This window comes from Ovis aries, chromosome 7 (genome assembly GCF_016772045.2).
Source record: "Ovis aries strain OAR_USU_Benz2616 breed Rambouillet chromosome 7, ARS-UI_Ramb_v3.0, whole genome shotgun sequence".
NCBI classification, from domain to species: Eukaryota; Metazoa; Chordata; class Mammalia; order Artiodactyla; family Bovidae; genus Ovis; species Ovis aries.
The window spans coordinates 67,092,113-67,112,259 of record NC_056060.1 but is presented as its reverse complement, the minus strand read 5'-3'; the positions used below and the strand labels follow the sequence as shown (position 1 = coordinate 67,112,259).

Genomic DNA, 20,147 nt, shown 5'->3' with positions numbered 1-20,147 from the left:
TCTGTGCTTCTACACAGGGAGTGCAGGTTCGATCCCTGGTTGGGGAACTAAGATCCCACGAGCCTAGTGGTATGGCAAAAACAAACAAAAGCAAAACTTCAAATGTCTTTACTCTCCATCTAAGTGGTATTTTAGATCATGGAATTTTACATATACTCCACAGAGCTTGCTCAAACTCATGTTCATGGAGTCATTGATGCCATCCAAGATTCTACAAAGTAGCTCTAGGATCCAGACAGTTTACAAGCACCACTTGAACCCCTGTTTGCAATGCCCTGAAACTACACATCACTCATGCTGAGATTCTTGTTCAAAGGTTTAACATCCACTGCATTCAGATCAAGCTATCCCACTTTGAAAGCTAGTGAAAGGTAAAGATAAAACAAAGCCCTAGAATCTAAATATCCCAAATGTCTCTGGCCAGAAAGCTACTTTTCATAAAAATAACCATGTATTACCTATAGTTAGAATATATTTGGCAAGTTACAAAAAGAATTGCTGAAAGCCATTCCAGATACTGAAGCCCATTGGTGTTGAGCACTCGGTCACTCTCAGATACAAGGGCAGCCAAACCGATGCCAGCAAGGACAGCCACCACTGCATTGCTCTGCATCCAGAATCGTTCCACCTGTGAACGAGGCATGGGAACAGTGCATCCAACTGACTGTTTTATGTAATCAATCAGTTATTTATATATTTTAAAAATATACTGCATGCATCTAGTTGCTTATGCCTGTGTCATTTATGTCTTAACTGACTTTCCCAACTCAACTCCATGTCACTTGATTTTTCCATTTTCAAGCATTCTTCCTTCCCTGTTTGACATGTGGATCTCCCTTTTTGGATCCACAAAGTCTTTTCTATACTGCATAATTAACCTTGAATTCTTTATCCTAATGTGCAAAGTTGAAGAGGTAGAGAAATGCTTTTGCTTAACTCCTGATGTTTCCTTCCATGAGAGTGAAGTCGCTCAGTCGTGTCTGACTCTTTGTGACCCGTGGACTGTAGACCACCAAGGTCCTCCGTCCATAGGATTCTCCAGGCAAGAATACTGGAGTGGGTTGCCATTTCCTTCTCCAGGGGATCTTCCCAACCCAGGGATCAAACCCAGGTCTCCCGCATTGCAGGCAGACGCTTCAACCTCTGCGCCACCAGGGAAGTCCACCAGTACAACACTCTTTCCCTTCACTTATTTCTCCTGGAAGGATTGTAGGGACTGAGCTTACTGGAGAGTCTGGGAGTTGGGCCTGAAGAGCTCTCCTCTTTCCTCTCTCTTTCTCTTGGAAGTGAGTTGCCCACAGGAAGTACTTGTCCAGGGGCAGACTCTGGGGTGAGGTGAACTGGGGAGGGAAGAGGCCTGTCCTGAGCAGCACTGCTTGTGACTAGATTGTTTAGGGATACAGGATGAGGAGGCTCCATTGCCCACAGATATTAACCACAGTCTCCAACCCCATCATTATTGGTAACAAAGGTGATTCTCCCACCCAATGTACTGGTTTATCTTGTTCTCAACTGATTCAGAACTCAGGTACTCAAATAAGGTATTATTCATCAGGTCTCTTGGAAATACACACACACAGTTGGTTTCAGCTGCTATCTACATTTACATAGTTTCTGTTATAAGGAGAAGAAATACTCTAATTTCAGATATCGTAGTCAGGGAAAATTGAAATATACTTCCTGTTTTGTACAAGTGTGGACTGGTGAGGTAAGAAAATAAGGGAATATGTTGGTAGAGACCCTAAGTACAACCCATATTTCTCTGCTATTTAAAAAAGTTCCAGAAGAAATGTGAAAAAGAAAGTGAAAGTGTTAGTCACTCAGTGGTGTCTGACTCTTTGTGATCCCATGGACTGTAGCCCACCAGACTCCACTGTCCACGGGATTCTCTAAGCAAGAATACTGGATTGTGTGCCATGCCCTCCTCCAGGGGATCTTCCCAACCCAGGGACTGAACCCATGTCTACTGCATTGCAGGCAGATTCTTTACCAGCTGAGCCACCAGGGAGGCGCAATCCCCTAAAACATTACATTTAAATACAATCCCAACTTCTCATCCTTCAATGTGAAAAAACCATTGAAAACATTATAATTAAACCAGAAAGGAATATTCCTAAGACAGTCTTACAGGATACTGCTCAGTAGCCATAGCCATTGTATAACCAAATACTACCAACATCCCCCACTAAAAAAATTAAAAACACCATTAATCCTAAAAAAGAACCACCAAAATTTAATACAATACCACAACCAACACCGCCACTTACAATTAACATGAGCCCCCCATAAATAGGTGAAGGTTTTGAAGAAAACCCCACAAAACCAATCACAAAAATAGTACTTAAATATGAGGGATGTTATCATTATTCTTACATGGAATTTACCACAAGTAACCAATCCATTCTGAAGGAGAACAGTCATGGGTGTTCTCTGGAAGGAATGATACTAAAGCTTAAACTCCAGTACTTTGGCCACCTCATGTGAAGAGTTGACTCATTGGAAAACTCTGATGCTGGGAGGGATTGGGGGCAGGAGGAGAAGGGGACGACAGAGGATGAGATTGCTGGATGGCATCACTGACTCGATGAACGTGAGTCTGAGTGAACTCTGGGAGTTGGTGATGGACAGGGAGGCCTGGTGTGCTGCGATTCATGGGATCGCGAAGAGTCGGACACGACTGAGCGATTGAACTGAACTGAACTGAATGATATGAAAAGCCATCATTGTTATTCAACTATAAGAACACTAATGACCAACATTTGGAATCACACCCACTAATAAAAATCATCAACAATGCATTCATTGATCTCCCCACACCATTAAACATTTTCATCAAGCTATTTAAAAAAATTCCAGAAGAAATGTAGTGGTTCCTATTAACATATCTGCAAGCACACATATAAAATGACTAACTTAAATCTACCTTACATTTATTTTTCTATTTAACTATTGTGCTAATGAAACAATGCTTTTTTCCACCCCCAAAAGAGGCCTTAGCCTTACCTATTCAATAATTTAATTTTGATTTGTGATCATGTATACACAATATCAGGGCTTCACTGATAGCTCAGTTGGTAAAGAATCCGCCTGCAATCCAGGAGACCCTGGTTCAATTCTTGGGTCATGAACATCCCCTGGAAAAGTGATAGGTTACCCACTCCAGTATTCTTGGGCTTTCCTTGTGGCTCACCTGGTAAAGAATCCACCTATAATGCTGGAGATCTGGGTTTGATCCCTGGGTTGGGAAGATCCCCTGGAGAAGAGAAAGACTACCCACTCCAACATTCCAAAGAGTTGGACATGACTGAGTGACTTTCACTTCACTTCACTTCATGTACAATTTTAACTATTTCTGAGACAGCTTGCCCTTCTACAAGATTCATGAAAGACAGATTTGTACATTCTTCACGAACTTTCTGGTCAAAGGATATATCTAGGCAAAACTTACCACACCCATGAAAAGCGGTTTTGAAATATCTAAATTTGCCCTCCAGGCAAAGAACAATGAATAAATGCAAAACATTCCAGTAAAAAGCCATATTAATGATGGGCTTTGTCTGTCCCTATAAAAAAATTAAAATATGTCCAAAATTACTTATGTGACATGAATATTAATAATATTAACAGTTACAAGCTGTAGGAAAAATATTTGAAACGAAAAACCTTTCCATTTTTAAATAGGAACAAAGAAAGACCTTAGGCTTAAAAATGTGAGTTGGAATAGATAACCAGAACATAGTAATAAGCCACACTGCACTACATATTATAAGCATAACTTGGAACTATGCAGCAAAAAATATGAGATTAAAACTGCAGAAGAAATATAAATTACTAATCCTATTAAATTTAAGCTTAATTAAACATATGTAAAACAAAAGAATAATTTCATGCATCAAAATAATAAAAAATTTAAAAATGACAAATCTCAATGCTGGTGAGAATGAAGTTATATGAGAATGTATGTTAGTACAATGTTCAAGAAAAATTAATTTGATAATATATCAATACATCAAGAGCCTTAAAAAATATTCACATTCATTGACCCATTAATTTGATATGTGGGCATAAATCTTTAAGTAAGAACCAGAAATACTGGATAAGAATTAATCTATAACAATGCCTTGGTATTTATTTACAGTAGTGGAAAAAGTAGAAGCAATCTAAGACTCTTAAACTGGAAAACATTTAAATTAATTGTCCCAGGTTTTAGAATGGAATATTATACAGAAATTTAAATGATCCTAAGTATTTGTTATGGTATGGAAATATGCTCACTATAATGTTAAGGGTTAAGGAAATAAAATAATAAGTATATATTCAAATATACATTTATATAAGAATATACTCAATAGACTAGAAAGTCAGTAAACAAGAAATTAACAGAGGTTCAATTCAGTTCAGTCGCTCAGTCGTGTCCGACTCTGCGACCCCATGAATAGTGGCAGGCCAGGCCTCCTTGTCCATCACCAACTCCCGGAGTTTACCCAAACCCATGTCCATTGAGTCAGTGATGCCATCCAAACATCTCATCCTCTGTCGTCCCCTTCTCCTCCTGCCCTCAATCTTTCCCAGCATCAGGATCTTTTCAAATGAGTCAGCTCTTCACATCAGGTGACCAAAGTATTGGAGTTTCAGCTTCAACATCAGTCCTTCCAGTGAACACCCAAGACTGATCTCTTTAGGATAGACTGGTTGGATCTCCTTGCAGTCCAAGGGACTCTCAAGAGTCTTCTCCAACACCACACTTCAAAAGCATCAATTCTTCAGCGCTCAGCTTTCTTTATGGTCCAACTCTCACATCCATACATGACCACTGGAAAAACCACAGCCTTGACTAGACGGACCTTTGTTGACAAAGTAATGTCTCTGCTTTTTAATATGCTGTCTAGGTTGGTCATAACTTTCCTTCCAAGGAGTAAGTGTCTTTTAATTTCATGGCTGCAATCACCATCTGCAGTGATTTTGGAGCCCAAAAAGATAAAGTCAGCCACTGTTTCCCCATCTATTTGCCAAAATGATATAGTGACTATATTAATTCAATTAATGAACATGCAAAAAATAACAGAAAAAGGAACTACTTTACTCACTTTCTTGTTAAACATATATTTGCCCAAACTGCAAGGGCTTGAATGTTGAATGAGAGTTGGGTCCTCATATTTGTCACTTGAGAACTGTAAGAGACAATTTAATTTATTATTGGCAGAAAACAAATTTGCTAGTTCCAAACAAAGCATTCTTTACATACTACACCTAATTATGCAGTAAATAATTTTAAGACTGGGAGTCAGATTTTAAATTATTTTGTGTTCTTTTAAATTTGGGAGAAAAAGTACCACAAGAAAGAGCTAAACAGTTGTAAGATGTTTTTCAGTTGTAACACTGAACTTATACTATTTGACCTAAGAACACATAATTATTTGGTGTTTTTGATATTGGTCTACTATAATGATTTATAAACCAATTTGTATCTCAGATTAGTTTGATAAGAAGCCATGTGAAACTGAAAACAAAACTAACTCAAATAATTTTCTGGAGATCCAATCATGGAGAAAAAAGGAAAGAGAATTGATCTCCAAGCATGCTTTTCGAGGTTATCTCCTTTCTTAGAAGTCTTCCTTGTTTTCTGTATTATTTGGTACAAAAAGTGTTTAAGCAATCTCCAAGAAATGTATTTCCCCTTTATAATTAAATTCTTTCATTAACTAATAAACATTTTCCAAGTATTATCTGAGTTTTCAAATAGCTCTGGCAATCTCCAACTTTTAATGAAAAAATGACTCTAAACACTATCTCAAAGAACTTTCTTCACCCTACTGGCAATTTTATTGGAGAAAATGTAATGCCATAATTATGGAAACCACACAATGTGTATTTTACTAATGGAGACTCATCTACTATGAGAAGATAGCCTTACTCATTTTCAACTACACTTGAAAAATTGATTCCAGCATGAGGCCCATTTCAAACTATCCTTCAAAAGGAACGAAGTCAGTCTCAAAATCAATTTGTAGAGATCTGTTGCTTAAATGTAAGCTTTTAAACATGGTCACTGCCTAGGGTTAGACTAAATAATTTCCATTCTGTAATCCAACAGGATGGCAATTTAAAGATACGCATGGAGAAAGAACACAATTTGCTTGACTGGAAGAGGGTAGATGATTAGGTTAAATCATGTTCAAGAATTTTTTAGTAGGTTAATTATGAGTTGCCTTTCTTAACACTCCTGTCCACTGAAACAATTAAAGACTAGGAATTCTCTTGCTCAGAGAGTGCTAGGATTATATCCCCATTCCACATATGACTTCATTGGAACAAACAGTGTGGGTGTGCGTGGGCAACACTTTGGTCAAGCCTTTTTTTCTGAGTATGTGACCTAACTGCTATTACTTCAATGTAAAGGAGACCTTTGAGTTCTCCCATAGGTGACTTTTACATGCAGCTAATGAAAGTTAGATGTATGGTCTAGGATTACTCTTGAGGCATCTCTGGAGTTCATGTGAGGTTTGTTAAGACAAAATATATCAATGATCCTGAATGTGAAGACAGTTTTGGAAGGTAGATAGAAAACAGCAGGCTGGGAGTCTTGGCATGGAGAAAATCCCCAAATGAGAAGCCGACAGACACTGATACAGTTGTCTTTATCTTTAAAAGGGGAACTGAGCTTCTTGCTACCTTCTCCCCAACAGAAAAGAAAAAGAAGCCACAAGTCTTCATCAGACATAAACAGAAATATTTAAAGTCAATGTAAGAATCTTAAAAGGTTATACAAGAATAAATGGTGGCAAGGAGGTATTTTCAAGATATAGTATTAAATGAAAAACAGCAGGCTAACAAAACAGAGTGTATATTATGATTCCATTTTTAAAAACAAGCAAAAATATTAAAAATATTGGAAGGATATAGACAAGAATGTTAATGGATTAAGAACAGTAGTTATCTCTGCATGCTGGAATTATAGGCAATTTTAATTTTCTTGGTTTTCTTACCTGTATTTTCTAAATTTTCTATAATAATTATGTATCATTTATTTAGAGTAGAAAGAAAGTAATTTAGAACTTCCCTGGTGGCACAGAGGATAAGAATCTGCCAGCCAACGCAGGCGATACGGGTTTGATCCCTGGTCTAGGAAGATTTCCTATGTCTTGGAGCAACTAAGCCCATGCACTGCAACTATTGAGCCCAAGCTCTAGAGCCCACAAGCCACAACTACTGAGCCCATGAGCCGCGACCACTGAAGCCTGTGCTAGAGCCTGTTTTCTGCAACAAGAGAAGCCAATGCAATGAAAAGCCCGTGCACCACAATGAAGAGTAGCCCTCACTCACTGAAACCAGAGAACGCTCACACAAAGCACCGAAAACCTAGCACAGTCAAAAAATTTAATGAAAGTAATTTAAAAAGAAAAGATCAGAGTATGGAAGGAAGCAAGAAAATCAGCAAATGAACAATATAGAAACTGCGAGAACACGTTAGCTACCTCACATATAGATTTAAAATATTTTCCCCATATTTTTAAAAGTTTGCAAGTTGTCCTGTGAATCCCATATTAATACTGAGATCACTTTAGTGTCAGGTAAACCTATTCATACTTAATTTTATATTGAAATACTGTAATATTACAAAATTGCTATAGATAATTTTGTTATCTTAAACTCCATAGGTTTTAAAGCAAATATTAACCCATTTTTCAAAGAACACTGAGAGATAATATAGATGAAAATATATTAAGCTGGTTCTAATAAGGCTGGATTTTTAAAAATGTGTAAGTCAAAAACAGAGCTTAAGGACAGCTTACAGGAAGTCTTAAAACATTAAATAAATTAATATTTGAAGAATTAAATGAATATTGTTGTTCAGTCGTTCAGTTGTGTCTGACTCTTTGTGGCCCCATGACTGTAGCACACCAGGCTTCCGTGTCCTTTACCAACTCCTGGAGTTTGCTCAAACTCATGTTCATTGAGTTGGTGATGCCATCCAACCATCTTATCCTCTGTCATCTCCCTCTCCTTCTGTCTTCAACTTTTCCCAGCATCAGGGTCTTTTTCAATGAGTAGGGTCTTTGCATCAGGTGGCCACAGTACTGGAATTTCAGCTTCAGCATCAATCCTTCCAATGAATATTCAGGACTGATTTCCTTTAGGATTGACCGGTTTGATCTCCTTGCAGTCTAAGGGACTGTCAAGAGTCTTTTCCAGCACAATTCAAAAGCATCAGTTCTTCAGTGCTCAGCCTTCTTTATGGTCCAACTCTCACATCCATACATGACCACTGGAAAACCCATCAGTTCAGTTCAGCTCAGTTGCTCATTCATACCTGACTCTATGATCCCATGGATTGCAGCATGCCAGGCTTCCCTGTCCATCAGCAACTCCTGCAGCTTGCTCAAACTCATGTCCATCGAGTCGGTGATGCCATACAACCATCTCATCCTCTGTCATCCCCTTCTCTCCCTGCCTTGAATCTTTCCCAGCATCAGGGTCTTTTCCAATGAGTCAGTTCTTCACATCAGGTGACCAAAGTATTGGGGTTTCAGCTTCAACATCAGTCCTTCCAGTGAACATCCAGTACTAGTCTCCTTTAGGATGGACTGGGTGGATCTCCTTCAGTCCAAGGGACTCTCAAGAGTCTTCTCCAACACCACAGTTTAAAAGCATCAATTCTTTGGCACTCAGCTTTCTTTATGGTCCAACTCTCACATCCATACATGACTACTGGAAAAACCATAGCTTTGACCGACAGACCTTTGTCAGCAAAGTAATGTTTCTGCTTTTTAGTATTCTGTCTAGGTTGGTCATAGCTTTTCTTCCAAGGAGTAAGCGTCAGCTAATTTCATGGCTGCAGTCACCAAATGCAGTGATTTTGGAGCCCCCCAAAATAAAGTCTCTCACTATTTCCATTGTTTCCCCATCTATTTGCCATGAAGTGATGTGACCAGATGCCACGATCTTAATTTTTTTAGTTAGTTTTTTGAATGTTGAGTTTTAAGTCAGCGTTTTCACTGCCTTCTTTCACTTTCATCAAGAGGTTCTTTAGTTCTTTGCTTTCTGCCATAAGGGTGGTGTCATCTGCATATCTGAGGTTATTGATATTTCTCCCAGCAATCTTGATTCTAGCTTGTGCTTCATCCAGTCCGGCATTTCACATGATGTACTCTGCATATAAGTTAAATAAGCAGGGTGACAATATACAGCCTTGATGTACTCCTTTCCCAATCTGGAATCAGGCTGTTTTTCCATGTCCAGTTCTAATTGTTGCTCCTTGACCTGCATACAGATTTCTCAGGAGGCAGGTCAGGTGCTTGGTAATTCCATCTCTTGAAGAATTTTCCACAGTTTGTTGTGATCCACACAGTCAAAGGCTTTGGCATAGTCAATAAAGCAGAAGTAGATGTTTTTCTGGAACTCTCTTTCTTTTTCTATGATCCAATGGTGTTGGCAACCTGATCTCTGGTTCCTCTGCCTTTTCTAAATCCAGCTTGAACATCTGGAAATTCATGGTTCATGTACTGTTGAAGCCTGGCTTGAAGAATTTTGAGCATTACTTTGCTAGAATGTGAGATGAGTGCAATTGTGTGGTAGTTTGAACATTCTTTGGCATTGCCTTTTTTGGGATTGGAAAGAAAACTGACCTTTTCCAGTCCTGTGGCCACTGCTGAGTTTTCTAAATTTGCTGGCATACTGAGTGCAGCATTTTAACAGCATCATCTTTTAGGATTTGAAATAGCTCCACTCTAATTTCATCACCTCCACTAACTTTGTTTGTAGTGATGCTTCCTAAGGCCCAGTTGACCTCACATTCCAGGATGTCTGGCTCTAGGTGAGTGATCACACCATCATGGTTATCTGGTCACGAAGAACTCTTTTGTATAGTTCTTCTGTGTATTCTTGCCACCTCTTCTTAATATCTTCTGCTTCTGTTAGGTCAGTACCTCTTCTGTCCTTTATTGTGTCCATTATTGCATGAAATAAAAACCACAGCTTTGGCTAGATGGACTTTTCTAGGCAAAGGCAAAGTAGTGTCTCTGCTTTTTAATATGCTGTCTAGGTTTGTCATTGCTTTTCTTCCAAGGAGCAAGCATCTTTTAATTTCATGGCTGCAGTCACTGTCCACAGTGATTTTGGATCCCAAGTAAATATAGTCTTTCACTGTTCCCACTGTTTCCCCATCTATTTGCCATGAAGTGATGAGACTGGATGCCATGATCTTTGTTTTCTGAATGTTGAGTTTTAAGCCAGCTCTTTCACCTTCATCAAGAGGCTCTTTAATTCCTCTTTGCTGTCTGTCATAAGGGTGCTGTCATCTGCATATCTGATGTTATTGATATTTCTCCCCACATTATAGTTCAAAGCAAAATAACAAGAAAATGATTGTTTAAATTGTGCTAAATGCAATGTTCTAAAATGTCTCCAAAAGCAAGAAGATATAAACAAAGAAAAAGTTATTTATAAAGCCACAATATATTGGGTAATTTTGTATTCAACTGAAAGTTGAAACATTTTCATTTTATAGATTCTATTTAATCTCCTAATAGTCTTATTCACTGTTGTATTTAGCGCTCATTTCAAGCTTTATGTTATTGATGGGATGCTAGAATATTTGACATTATACACAAAAACTGTTAACCACAGAGGTGAGAACTACTTCTCAGATGTACTGCTTCACAAAGTGATAAATTCAGAAATCCCTAAAATCATTTAAAGGAATTAATAAAGAATTCATTTAAAAATAGTTTAAAATATTTCATACTCACAGCAATATTTCGGACATACTGGATCCTATTTCAGATTTGGCCTGAACATAAAAGAGAAAAGTTTATTTGCACAAGTGTTAAACTGAAACTTTGGAAGGCTATTGTATTTTAACTACCCTGATTTAAAAGATACATGTTTTAAATATATGATGCAACTCCTCTTCATTCAAAGTGTTTATTTCAGAGTCTCTTTGGATTTTTTAAGAGAAGTCAATGAAAACTAAACACAGACATCCCTTAGGAATCATTTCAGAAATAATAATTGGCTAAAAATCAGTTAAACTCTTCCAGCAGGAATGATTAACACATTAATGAATTAACAGACTTTACACTTTCATTACAAAGTCTCTTTAAGCTCTTTTTTGGGCACTTTGATTAGAGCTCATTATCACCTGCCTATAATTTCACAATTATGTGTGAATTATACACGTTTTCAAATCTGCAATGGCCCTCAAGCAATATTTCAATGGAATAACCAATGTAAGTAAACCAGAGTATAAATTTAAAGCACCAAACCTTCTCAGTCAAAGAATAATAATTATCCTTTTATTAAATGATTTTTAGGAAATATCTCTTATATATAAAAACATATATAATCTATATTTAGGGGATAGTTTTTAAAAAAACCTATAGACTCACCATTCATTGAAGAAACAGAACTGCACAAATACCATATTTCACAGAGCCCTTGAAAGGGGCTTTCTTATCCCCTAGTGGTAACTATTACCTTGAATTCTGTGTTAGTTATTACCCTACATTCTAAAACTATATAGGTTTACTACCTTTTATGTATTATTGAGTAATAGATCATTAGTTTTGGCATGGCTTAAAATTTTGTTATGAATGGTATGCTTTAATATTGTAGTCATCTGAGATTTGCCTAATTCAAGTAAGACACAAAAAGTACAAATCATGAAAGAAAAATCGGATATAACTGTCTATTTAAAAATAAAAACCCATCTGTATATCCTTCCACTTTTCAGATAACCATTACTCACAAGCGCATTTAGTGTTTTACCCTAAACTATGTCTTAGGGAAAGCAAAGTCTTTTGAAATTCTCTGGAACATATTGTTCCCATTGAGTGAGATCATATTTTATGAAGATTAACATATTTAGGTCTCCTACTAAATACTAACATGAACACTGTTCATCAAATATTTGGAAAAAAAAAAAGAAATGTTTTGGTCAAGGTATATTAAAATTTTTGAAGCGTTTTTCCTCTAATTGTTTCCAGATATTTTTAATCATAGACCAAGGGCCCAAATGATACCCGATGATAAAAAGACTGAAAAGCTTTCAGCTCCTGGGAGCAGAGGCTTTTGACTGCTTGTTATCTTGAAAAATATATTCAGGATACACAAAAGGATGTCAGATTAAGTGAGTCAGTTTTTTCAAACTCATGTGAAAGGCTACATTCCAAGGGGCAAGTCTGCTAGATAAATAATGAAAGAAAATTCCACATGCTGTCATGTGTCATTTTTTTTTTTTCCACTCATGGTCCAGGCAGAACACTAAAGTTTTGCCACTTATTTCCTTAAAAGTGTTTGAAATATAAATTTACCAGACTGAATGTTCCATATTCTTCCCTGAGAAAATGTGTCAAAAATCCTAGCAATGTTGTCTGGTCTCCCCAGGTCCAACGAGCTTGATTGAGGTAGGATGAGACAGGCAGGTAGATATAGGGCAGCAGACCAGCAAAGAAGCACAGACTCAACTTCAACAGGGAGCCTGGGGAGAGTTCCTGCATTAGAGCACAGGGAGTCACATGTATCACAGTGTTTATTTTAGTCAGATTCATCCTGGAACTTCAAGAATACATTGAGGAAAACATCAAATATGTTTGCTCAGAGCTGATCTCTCAATTTATATCAAGTCACCACGGAAGATGATGTTAAACCTTCTGATTACTGTGGATTACTAGGAAATTGCATCAGCCTGAACTCCTTTGCATGGCAAGTGAAATCTGAGTGAAGCAAATAATATTAGCAAAGACATGATTCTCATGTTTATTGCATCCTCTACACTTAAAACCATGTCATGACATGCAGCACTGCACAGCTGAGACTACCCACTTGGAAGTGATTAGTGTTGATTATGGTGTTTGACTGTTTTCAAAACTGCCCAAGATATTGTTCTAATACTGATTCACTTCATTATCATCATCAGGAGTAGGCTTTAACTATATATTATGACTGCACATTAATAACATACTGTTTCTACAAGGGTTTTGGACATTTCATGGAAATCAGCACAAATGAAGCTAGTTTTTAAGTAACACTCAAGTTCATCCAAATGCTATTTTTTTTTCTCAATTTACAAAGGAAGAAGGAAATTTGTTGAATGCAACAATCTTGCCTCAAACAGAATATATTTCTCATCTGCAAGTTTCTTCTTTGCTTTTTTCTTTCTTGGCCATGTCATGTGGCATGCAATTTTAGTTCCCCTACCAAGGAGCAAGCCTTGAAGTAACTGAAGCACAGAGTCTTAACCACTGTACTGCCAGGGAAGTCCCGCTTTTGCACGTTTCTAAAACCAAGGGAAACTGCCAAATTTTCACAAAGATTGAGTCCAAAAGAATTCTATGGTTGCTTTAGTAATTGGAAATGTCATCTCCTACAAATATCATGATTGGAAATTGCCAATTTTTTCTTTACAAAAAAGGGAAATTGATAGGTGACAATGAATATGAGAACCAAGATTTCCATTCATCAGAAGTAGAAAAGTAGTTGACTTACACTAGCATTTTCAAGTAAGCATTCTTCATTGAAAATGGAGTGTTTTTACTACAGTAGATTTTGTTTGACATTTCTAAAGTGGTAATGAGATTCATACAAAATGATGGGATAAAAAAATGGAAGAAATAACTAATCGAAGAATATGCCTTTGCTATTCTTAAAAGTAGCTTTAAAGAAAGTAAATGTTTAGATTTTAGCAGTTTCCGCACACTATAAAGTTCAGTTTAGAATGGCAAGACATAGTTGCTGCAGAATTTTCCTTTTGTGTGGGAAATAGAGAAATCAACACATGAGAACTATTTCGGAGAGTGCAGGAGAGTGGCTCTGAGTCCTAGCTGCATGTACACTGGAATCACCTGGGGAACTTTTAAAACTATCAGTCCTAGGGCCTCACACCCAATCAAATAAATCAGAATTATTTTAGGGTAGTGAGAGCACACAAAGACATACACACACACAAATACCTATTTACTTTCTTAAATCTTTCTAGATAATTTAAGTAAGCAGTTGGGGTTGCAACCAACTAATTTCGCCTTAGGTCACCTGAGCAGTCAGATCCAATTCCCTATCACTTCACTGGTAGATCTTATTTTCTAGACTCTGCTCTTTAAATAATAAAAATAAAAGGTGCTCTGAAGAGCCACACTTTCCCAAATTTCATCATTTATCAGAGGCTGATCTAAGTACAGGGTAAACAGGCTCTCAGATCAGGTTCCTAACTTGTCAGCTCTGGGTCTTGTATGTTTTACATGAGAATATGGCTCTCCCTCCAAAGACTTAAAACAAAAGATTTGCTTTTTAAGTTCATGCCAGAGAATGTATATCTAGCTGCACCTTCTCTGATATCAGAAGCCTGGCTAAGAGTGACACCATCAAGATGGCAACATAAGTAATCCCAACTTCAGTCTTTCCCGCTAAACACCATCAGCAACTACCTGAAGACAAGATACTGTTGTGAAAATCCCAGACAATGGGGTTGAGGCTGAAGTCCTGGACCACAGGGACCGAGAAGGACTGCACTTGAAGTTTTGAGGGGCACTCTGACCATTTCACTCCTCCCCTAGGCCAGCACAGCGGTCCATTAGAGGACTCCCCTTGGGGTACACTTTTTCCAGTGGGAAAAGAGCCCCCAGGGTGGAAATCCAGCTCCCCAGGCATTGCAGGATGCTCCCCTGGAGACTCACTCAGTTCTCACTCACGGGGACCACAGCGGCGGGGGAGGGGGTGGGTGGGCATAGATATTTGGGGCTCAACCACTGGGCTCAACCACTCCATCAGAGATGGAGAAGGGAAGCAGGGCTTACAGCGACCGGTCTCCACTCTTGGGAGAACACACTCCTCTTTGCAGCAGTGCCAGAGCAGAGGCTGATCAGCCAGCAGTTCTGCGCATCTACAGAGCCGAGCCAGTGGCTGATCCTACTCGAAAATAATTTTGATTTAATTGATGTGGGGCACATATTAACATGATGAAAGTCACATATGACAAGGCCACAGCTAACACAGTACTCAATGGTGACAGACTGAAAGCTTCTCCTCTAAGATCAGGAATAAGACAAGCATGCCCACTCTCACCTCTCACATTCAACATAGTACTGGAAGTCCTACTCAGGGTAATTAGGCAAAAAAAGAAATAAAAGGAATCCAAACTAGAAAGGAAGTGAAATTGTCTCTGTTTGCAAATTACATGATCTTAAATAGGAAATCCTAAAGATTCTATCAAAAAGCTGTAAAACTTAACAAATTTAGGAAAGTTACAGGATACAAAATTAGTTGTGCTTCTATATACTAACAATGAACTATCTTAAAAAGAAAACTATTTCATTTACAATAGCATAGCATCAAATATAATAAATTGCTTAGGAATATATTTAACTGAGGAGGTATTAATGAAATATCTGTATACTGAAAACTATAAGACATTGATGAAAGAAACTGAAGAAGACACATATGAAAAGATGTCTCACATTCATGGATTAAAATAATTAATATTGTTAAAATGTTCATACTACCCAAAACCATCTATAGACTTTACAATATCCCTATTAAACCTGTACGAAACTAATAAATAAACCTCATGTTTTCTGGTGCCATAAATGTCATATTGGGCTTTTTTTCTCAAAAACCTACCTTCTCTTTTAAAAGTCGAAAGAGAATCCATGGTATTATGCACAAAACATAGAGTACTATTGTGTGCTGATTACATAAGCTAAGGCCACAGCATAAAGCACCAATTTTAGCTATCTGAAAAATAATAAAAGAAAATAATCCAAGTTAAAAATTCACTGAAAACTAAGAAAGCACAATAGTAAAAAGCTATTCTTTTTATTACAACTAAGCATTTATACAGTAAGCCAGGTTAACATCAAACTTTTAATGCAAACAATCAGCTTTAATACTCACTAATATCTATCACCATTATTTTATTAATATTAAAGTTCAGCAATTCTTTTAGATTTTCTTCTATTAAATTAATTAAATATAACACTTTTATTTAGAAACCTGGTTCCCTATGGTGGTCTTTTTGCTATTTTTGAACATGTTATTTTCATAATCATAAAAGGGTTTATGTTAAACAAAAAATAAACTCTAATATCATCACAGGTTTGTATATGGAAACCACAGATAAACCTTGATGTTCTTTTGTTTCTAAATTCTTTAATAACACAAGCTGCCCAAATATTACGATAATCTGGCATTCTTCAATGTGTAGATGGTAAGCCCTTAGAAGACAGGGTTCCCTGACACTGCAAATTATTTTGATGATTAGTCATTATAATCTCTTCAGAACTACTTCATTTTACATCTGATTACTTTCCTTTTGGTGAAAAAAAAGTACAAATTATTTGATCTTTTGTGAAATTAGAGAATAAGCTAATGCACCATAATGGTAAATAATTTAAAGTGGTCACCCTAGAGCTTGGCATCTTAAGATCACACACACACACACACACACACACACACACATATATGACAGTGGATTAGCTAACAAGCCTTTCTTTCCCAGTAAGACTCAAAGGGGATTTTGTAACACCCTCATTCTCCAAAAAACTTTTGAACTCTGAGATAGAAAAAAATTTTTCATGTTTTATAAAGGCTCTCAGAGTTTACAGTAAAAAAACTGAGTGTTTGGAGAGTGCTTTTTCTCTCAACATGCCTAGATTACTTTGACAGTAATCAGAATAGATGAACAGTATCTAAACCAAAGTTAAAAAGAAATAGAGCATCTGTCTAAAAATTAAAACAAAAAGTGATTTCACTTTGATCAAAATAGGTTACCTTTGATCTTTCTTGCGCAGTTGCTGCCTCCTCAAAATGTACAGTAAGAGCCATAAGCAGGCCCACAAACAGATTGTTTAAGCTAAAAACCTCTGCTGCAATGGACCACTGCCATGTTAGACGAGAAAATGAAAACACCCCCGCAGCAAGGATTCCTCCAGCATATGAGCCAGAAAGCCTGCAAATACAGATAACATGAAATCTTCTTTCTCAACAAAAAGAACTGACTTTATTTTCCTTTTTATAAACTGTAGCAGCAGAAATTATGACAGCTGCCCAGCACTATCCCAACACATTAGATGGTTAATACATTACTTCGTGTAATAATTCCTTTCAACAGATTTTAATTACAAAGTCCATATATTAACCTATTAAGAAACAAATGAACAAACCTGCTTGGTATCTTATGAACTGAATGAGGTTTAGTTCTTCAATGTACTCGTTAGGATTCAAGCCATTTCAGAAAGCCTGAAGAGACCGAGACTAGAGAGATAACAAACCTGGGCCACTTTTCTTGCTATATCTAAGAAGAAAAACGATCATGACTGATTAAGACTGAAAAATTAATAAAATGGCAGAGTATCTGCTTGGTAGAAACAGCCTTACAGACTTAGAGAATGAACTTATGGTTGCCAGTGAGGAAGGATGCAGTAAAGGGATAGTTACGGAGTTTGGGACGGACATGTACACACTGCTATAATTAAAATGGATAACCAATAAGGACCTACTGTATAGCACAGGGTACTCTGCTCAGTGTTATGTGTCAGCCTGGATGGGAGGGGAGTCACGGGGAGAAGATACATGAATGTGTATGGCTGAGTCCCTTTGCTGTTCACCTGAAACTATCAAAATATCACAACATTGTTAATCACCTATATCGTAATACAAAATAAAAAGCTTTTAAAAATGAATAAAAGAAAAAAAAGGAATATCTGTTCAGGAACACTCACTCTCACTCCTTGCGGAATGTCTGGGTCTAGGTACTTTTTACATTTATCTCTCAACATATGGCAAAGTATGTCTTGGTCACAATATTTGGTGATTTTAAGATCTTGTAAGCTAAATTCTTAGTTTCTAATGATTTCTTCTTCACACAAAGTCAAAGTTAAAAATGATTTTTTTTTTTTTAAAGAGAAGGGTGAGAGTGTGAACTTTAGTAACACAGAAGAATCAAATGCTATGCTTGGAAACAAATTCCTCACTCCCAATACCAACAGAAGCCCATATTTCAAATTAATTGAGGAATCTGGATCTCAATTTAGAGATATGATTTGAGAGGTCAAATCATAGGTCATTACTTTTTAGCTGTATTGTTTTGCATAAAAATTATGGAGTAACTGTATAGCTTTTAATCAACCTTAGTAGGAAAAAAGCTAACAAATTTCAATATCACCAAACCTGTTTTTCTCTGAATTTCTGTTTACAATTTTCCTGTTCTCTTTCCCTTATAAAAATCATCAGTTTCCTATTTCCTACAGAATACTCCATTCTCCCAGTTTTCCTGATTCAAGAACCTAGTTATTTCTTCCTTCCAAATTCCTTTTCAGATTCCTTTCCATTTGTATTCCTTTTGCCTTAGATTCAAAGTAATAGTTTCCTAACTTGCCTTACATTTTCTAATTCTTCTGCAATATAACATTAGATTAAACTTTCTAAAGCATACTCTTTGTGAATACTCTTTGTTCCTACAGGATGAATTAGAATCAGCCTGGAATCCAGGCTCCCAATAAACTGGGCCCCCTAAACACTAATTATCAACATGACCTCCTACCAAGTAGTCAAGCTCCTCAAAATTCCCTAATAAGACTCGCCTATTCCTAGCTCCATACATTTGCTCCCTGAATTGAAGGTCCTCCCTGCTCCTTTATTAAAACTCTACTCTTCTCTCAATTTTCTCTTCAATTCCCAGGTTTTTAGCCCATCTCTGCATATCAATGATTCTTACATTGTTTTTGGAAATGTGAACTGGAGCTAAACTTCACTTAATTGGAAGCATCTGGCCCCAAGCACAGAAAGGAAACTTAACAAATAAAAGAATGAATTAATCTTAAAGTATTAGTAACAATTTAAAGAAACTTCTAAGTTCCAGCTGTCAATATGACTTTGGAAAGTCAGCAAAAGATACAAGATTCCTTCTTCTACTTAAAACATAAATTAGCACCCTTGGAGAAATGGCTGATTCCAGGGCTGGGAAAGCTCAAGTAGCAAAATAATTAGAAACATTTTGGGACACAAAGTAAGGAAATGTTCAAATGGAGACATTAACAAAGAGCATATTAGCCAGCTTACAGGACTCTTATTGGCCAAATTGGGGAAAACTTGAGCATAAAAATAATTAGAGTAACAGACTGTAACCCAATGAATAAACAAGAATCTATGAATGTAAAAAAAGAAAAGCTATGGATCTGTAGTGATATAAAAAACTGGGTGAGAAGGAAAAGTCCATGGAAAGTCAACTAATAACTATAGAAGAAATTAGAAGAATTAGAAATCCCCACTTGACAACCATCATAATAATAATCAATGGATACCAAAGTAGAGGGTAAAGTTTGGAGTAACAGAAATATGTCCACTGTCTAAAGGTATTTCCCTGTAAATAATTACAAAAGAAGAAACTGTAATTACAGTGGCAAACTGGACCAACAGTCTTAATCACATCATCAAAGTTAACGCCCAGTAATGGGACAGAAAACCATCATATGCTTCTTTATCTATTGCAAAAAAAAAAAAAAAAAAAAAAAACAGCATCATTTCTGTGGTATTCCTACCAAAAATGCATTACCTGAATTTAAGCAAGAGGACAGACAAACTCAGACTGAAGGACATTCTACAGAATAACTGACCTGTATGTATCAAGAAACGTCAAAGTCTTGAGAATAAACAAAATCACCATGAGAACTGTCCCAGATTAGAGACCAAAAGGATGACAATAGAATAAAAGGCATGATCTAGGCCTTCTACTATAGTGCAGTTCAGTCGCTCAGTCGTGTCCGACTCTTTGCGACCCCATGAATCACAGCACACCAGGCCTCCCTGTCCATCATCAACTCCTGGAGTTTACTCAAACTCATGTCCATCGAGTCGGTGATACCACCCAGCCATCCCATTCTCTGTCGTCCCCTTTTCCTCCTGCCCCTAATCCCTCCCAGTGTCAGGGCCTTTTCCAATGAGTCAGCTCTTCAAATGAGGTGGCCAAAGTTTTGGAGTTTCAGCTTTAGCATCAGTCCTTTCAATGAACACCCAGGACTGATCTCCTTTAGGATGGACTGGGTGGATCTCCTTGCAGTCCAAGGGACTCTCAAGAGTCTTCTCCAACACCACACTTCAAAAGCATCAATTCTTCGGTGCTCAGCTTTCTTCACAGTCCAACTCTCACATCCATACAT

At 37.2% G+C, this 20,147-nt stretch overlaps 1 protein-coding gene across 1 annotated transcript in view; it reads right to left on the bottom strand.

Moving 5' to 3' along the window:
• The window catches only part of TMEM260 (transmembrane protein 260), a 70,776-nt gene that overhangs the window by 19,890 nt on the left and 30,739 nt on the right, over window positions 1-20,147 (bottom strand). The window contains 7 exon segments of the mRNA XM_004010675.5: window positions 459-628; window positions 3,449-3,563; window positions 5,088-5,171; window positions 10,749-10,789; window positions 12,312-12,491; window positions 15,613-15,726; window positions 16,762-16,939. Coding sequence (XP_004010724.4) covers window positions 459-628; window positions 3,449-3,563; window positions 5,088-5,171; window positions 10,749-10,789; window positions 12,312-12,491; window positions 15,613-15,726; window positions 16,762-16,939 — 882 coding nt within the window.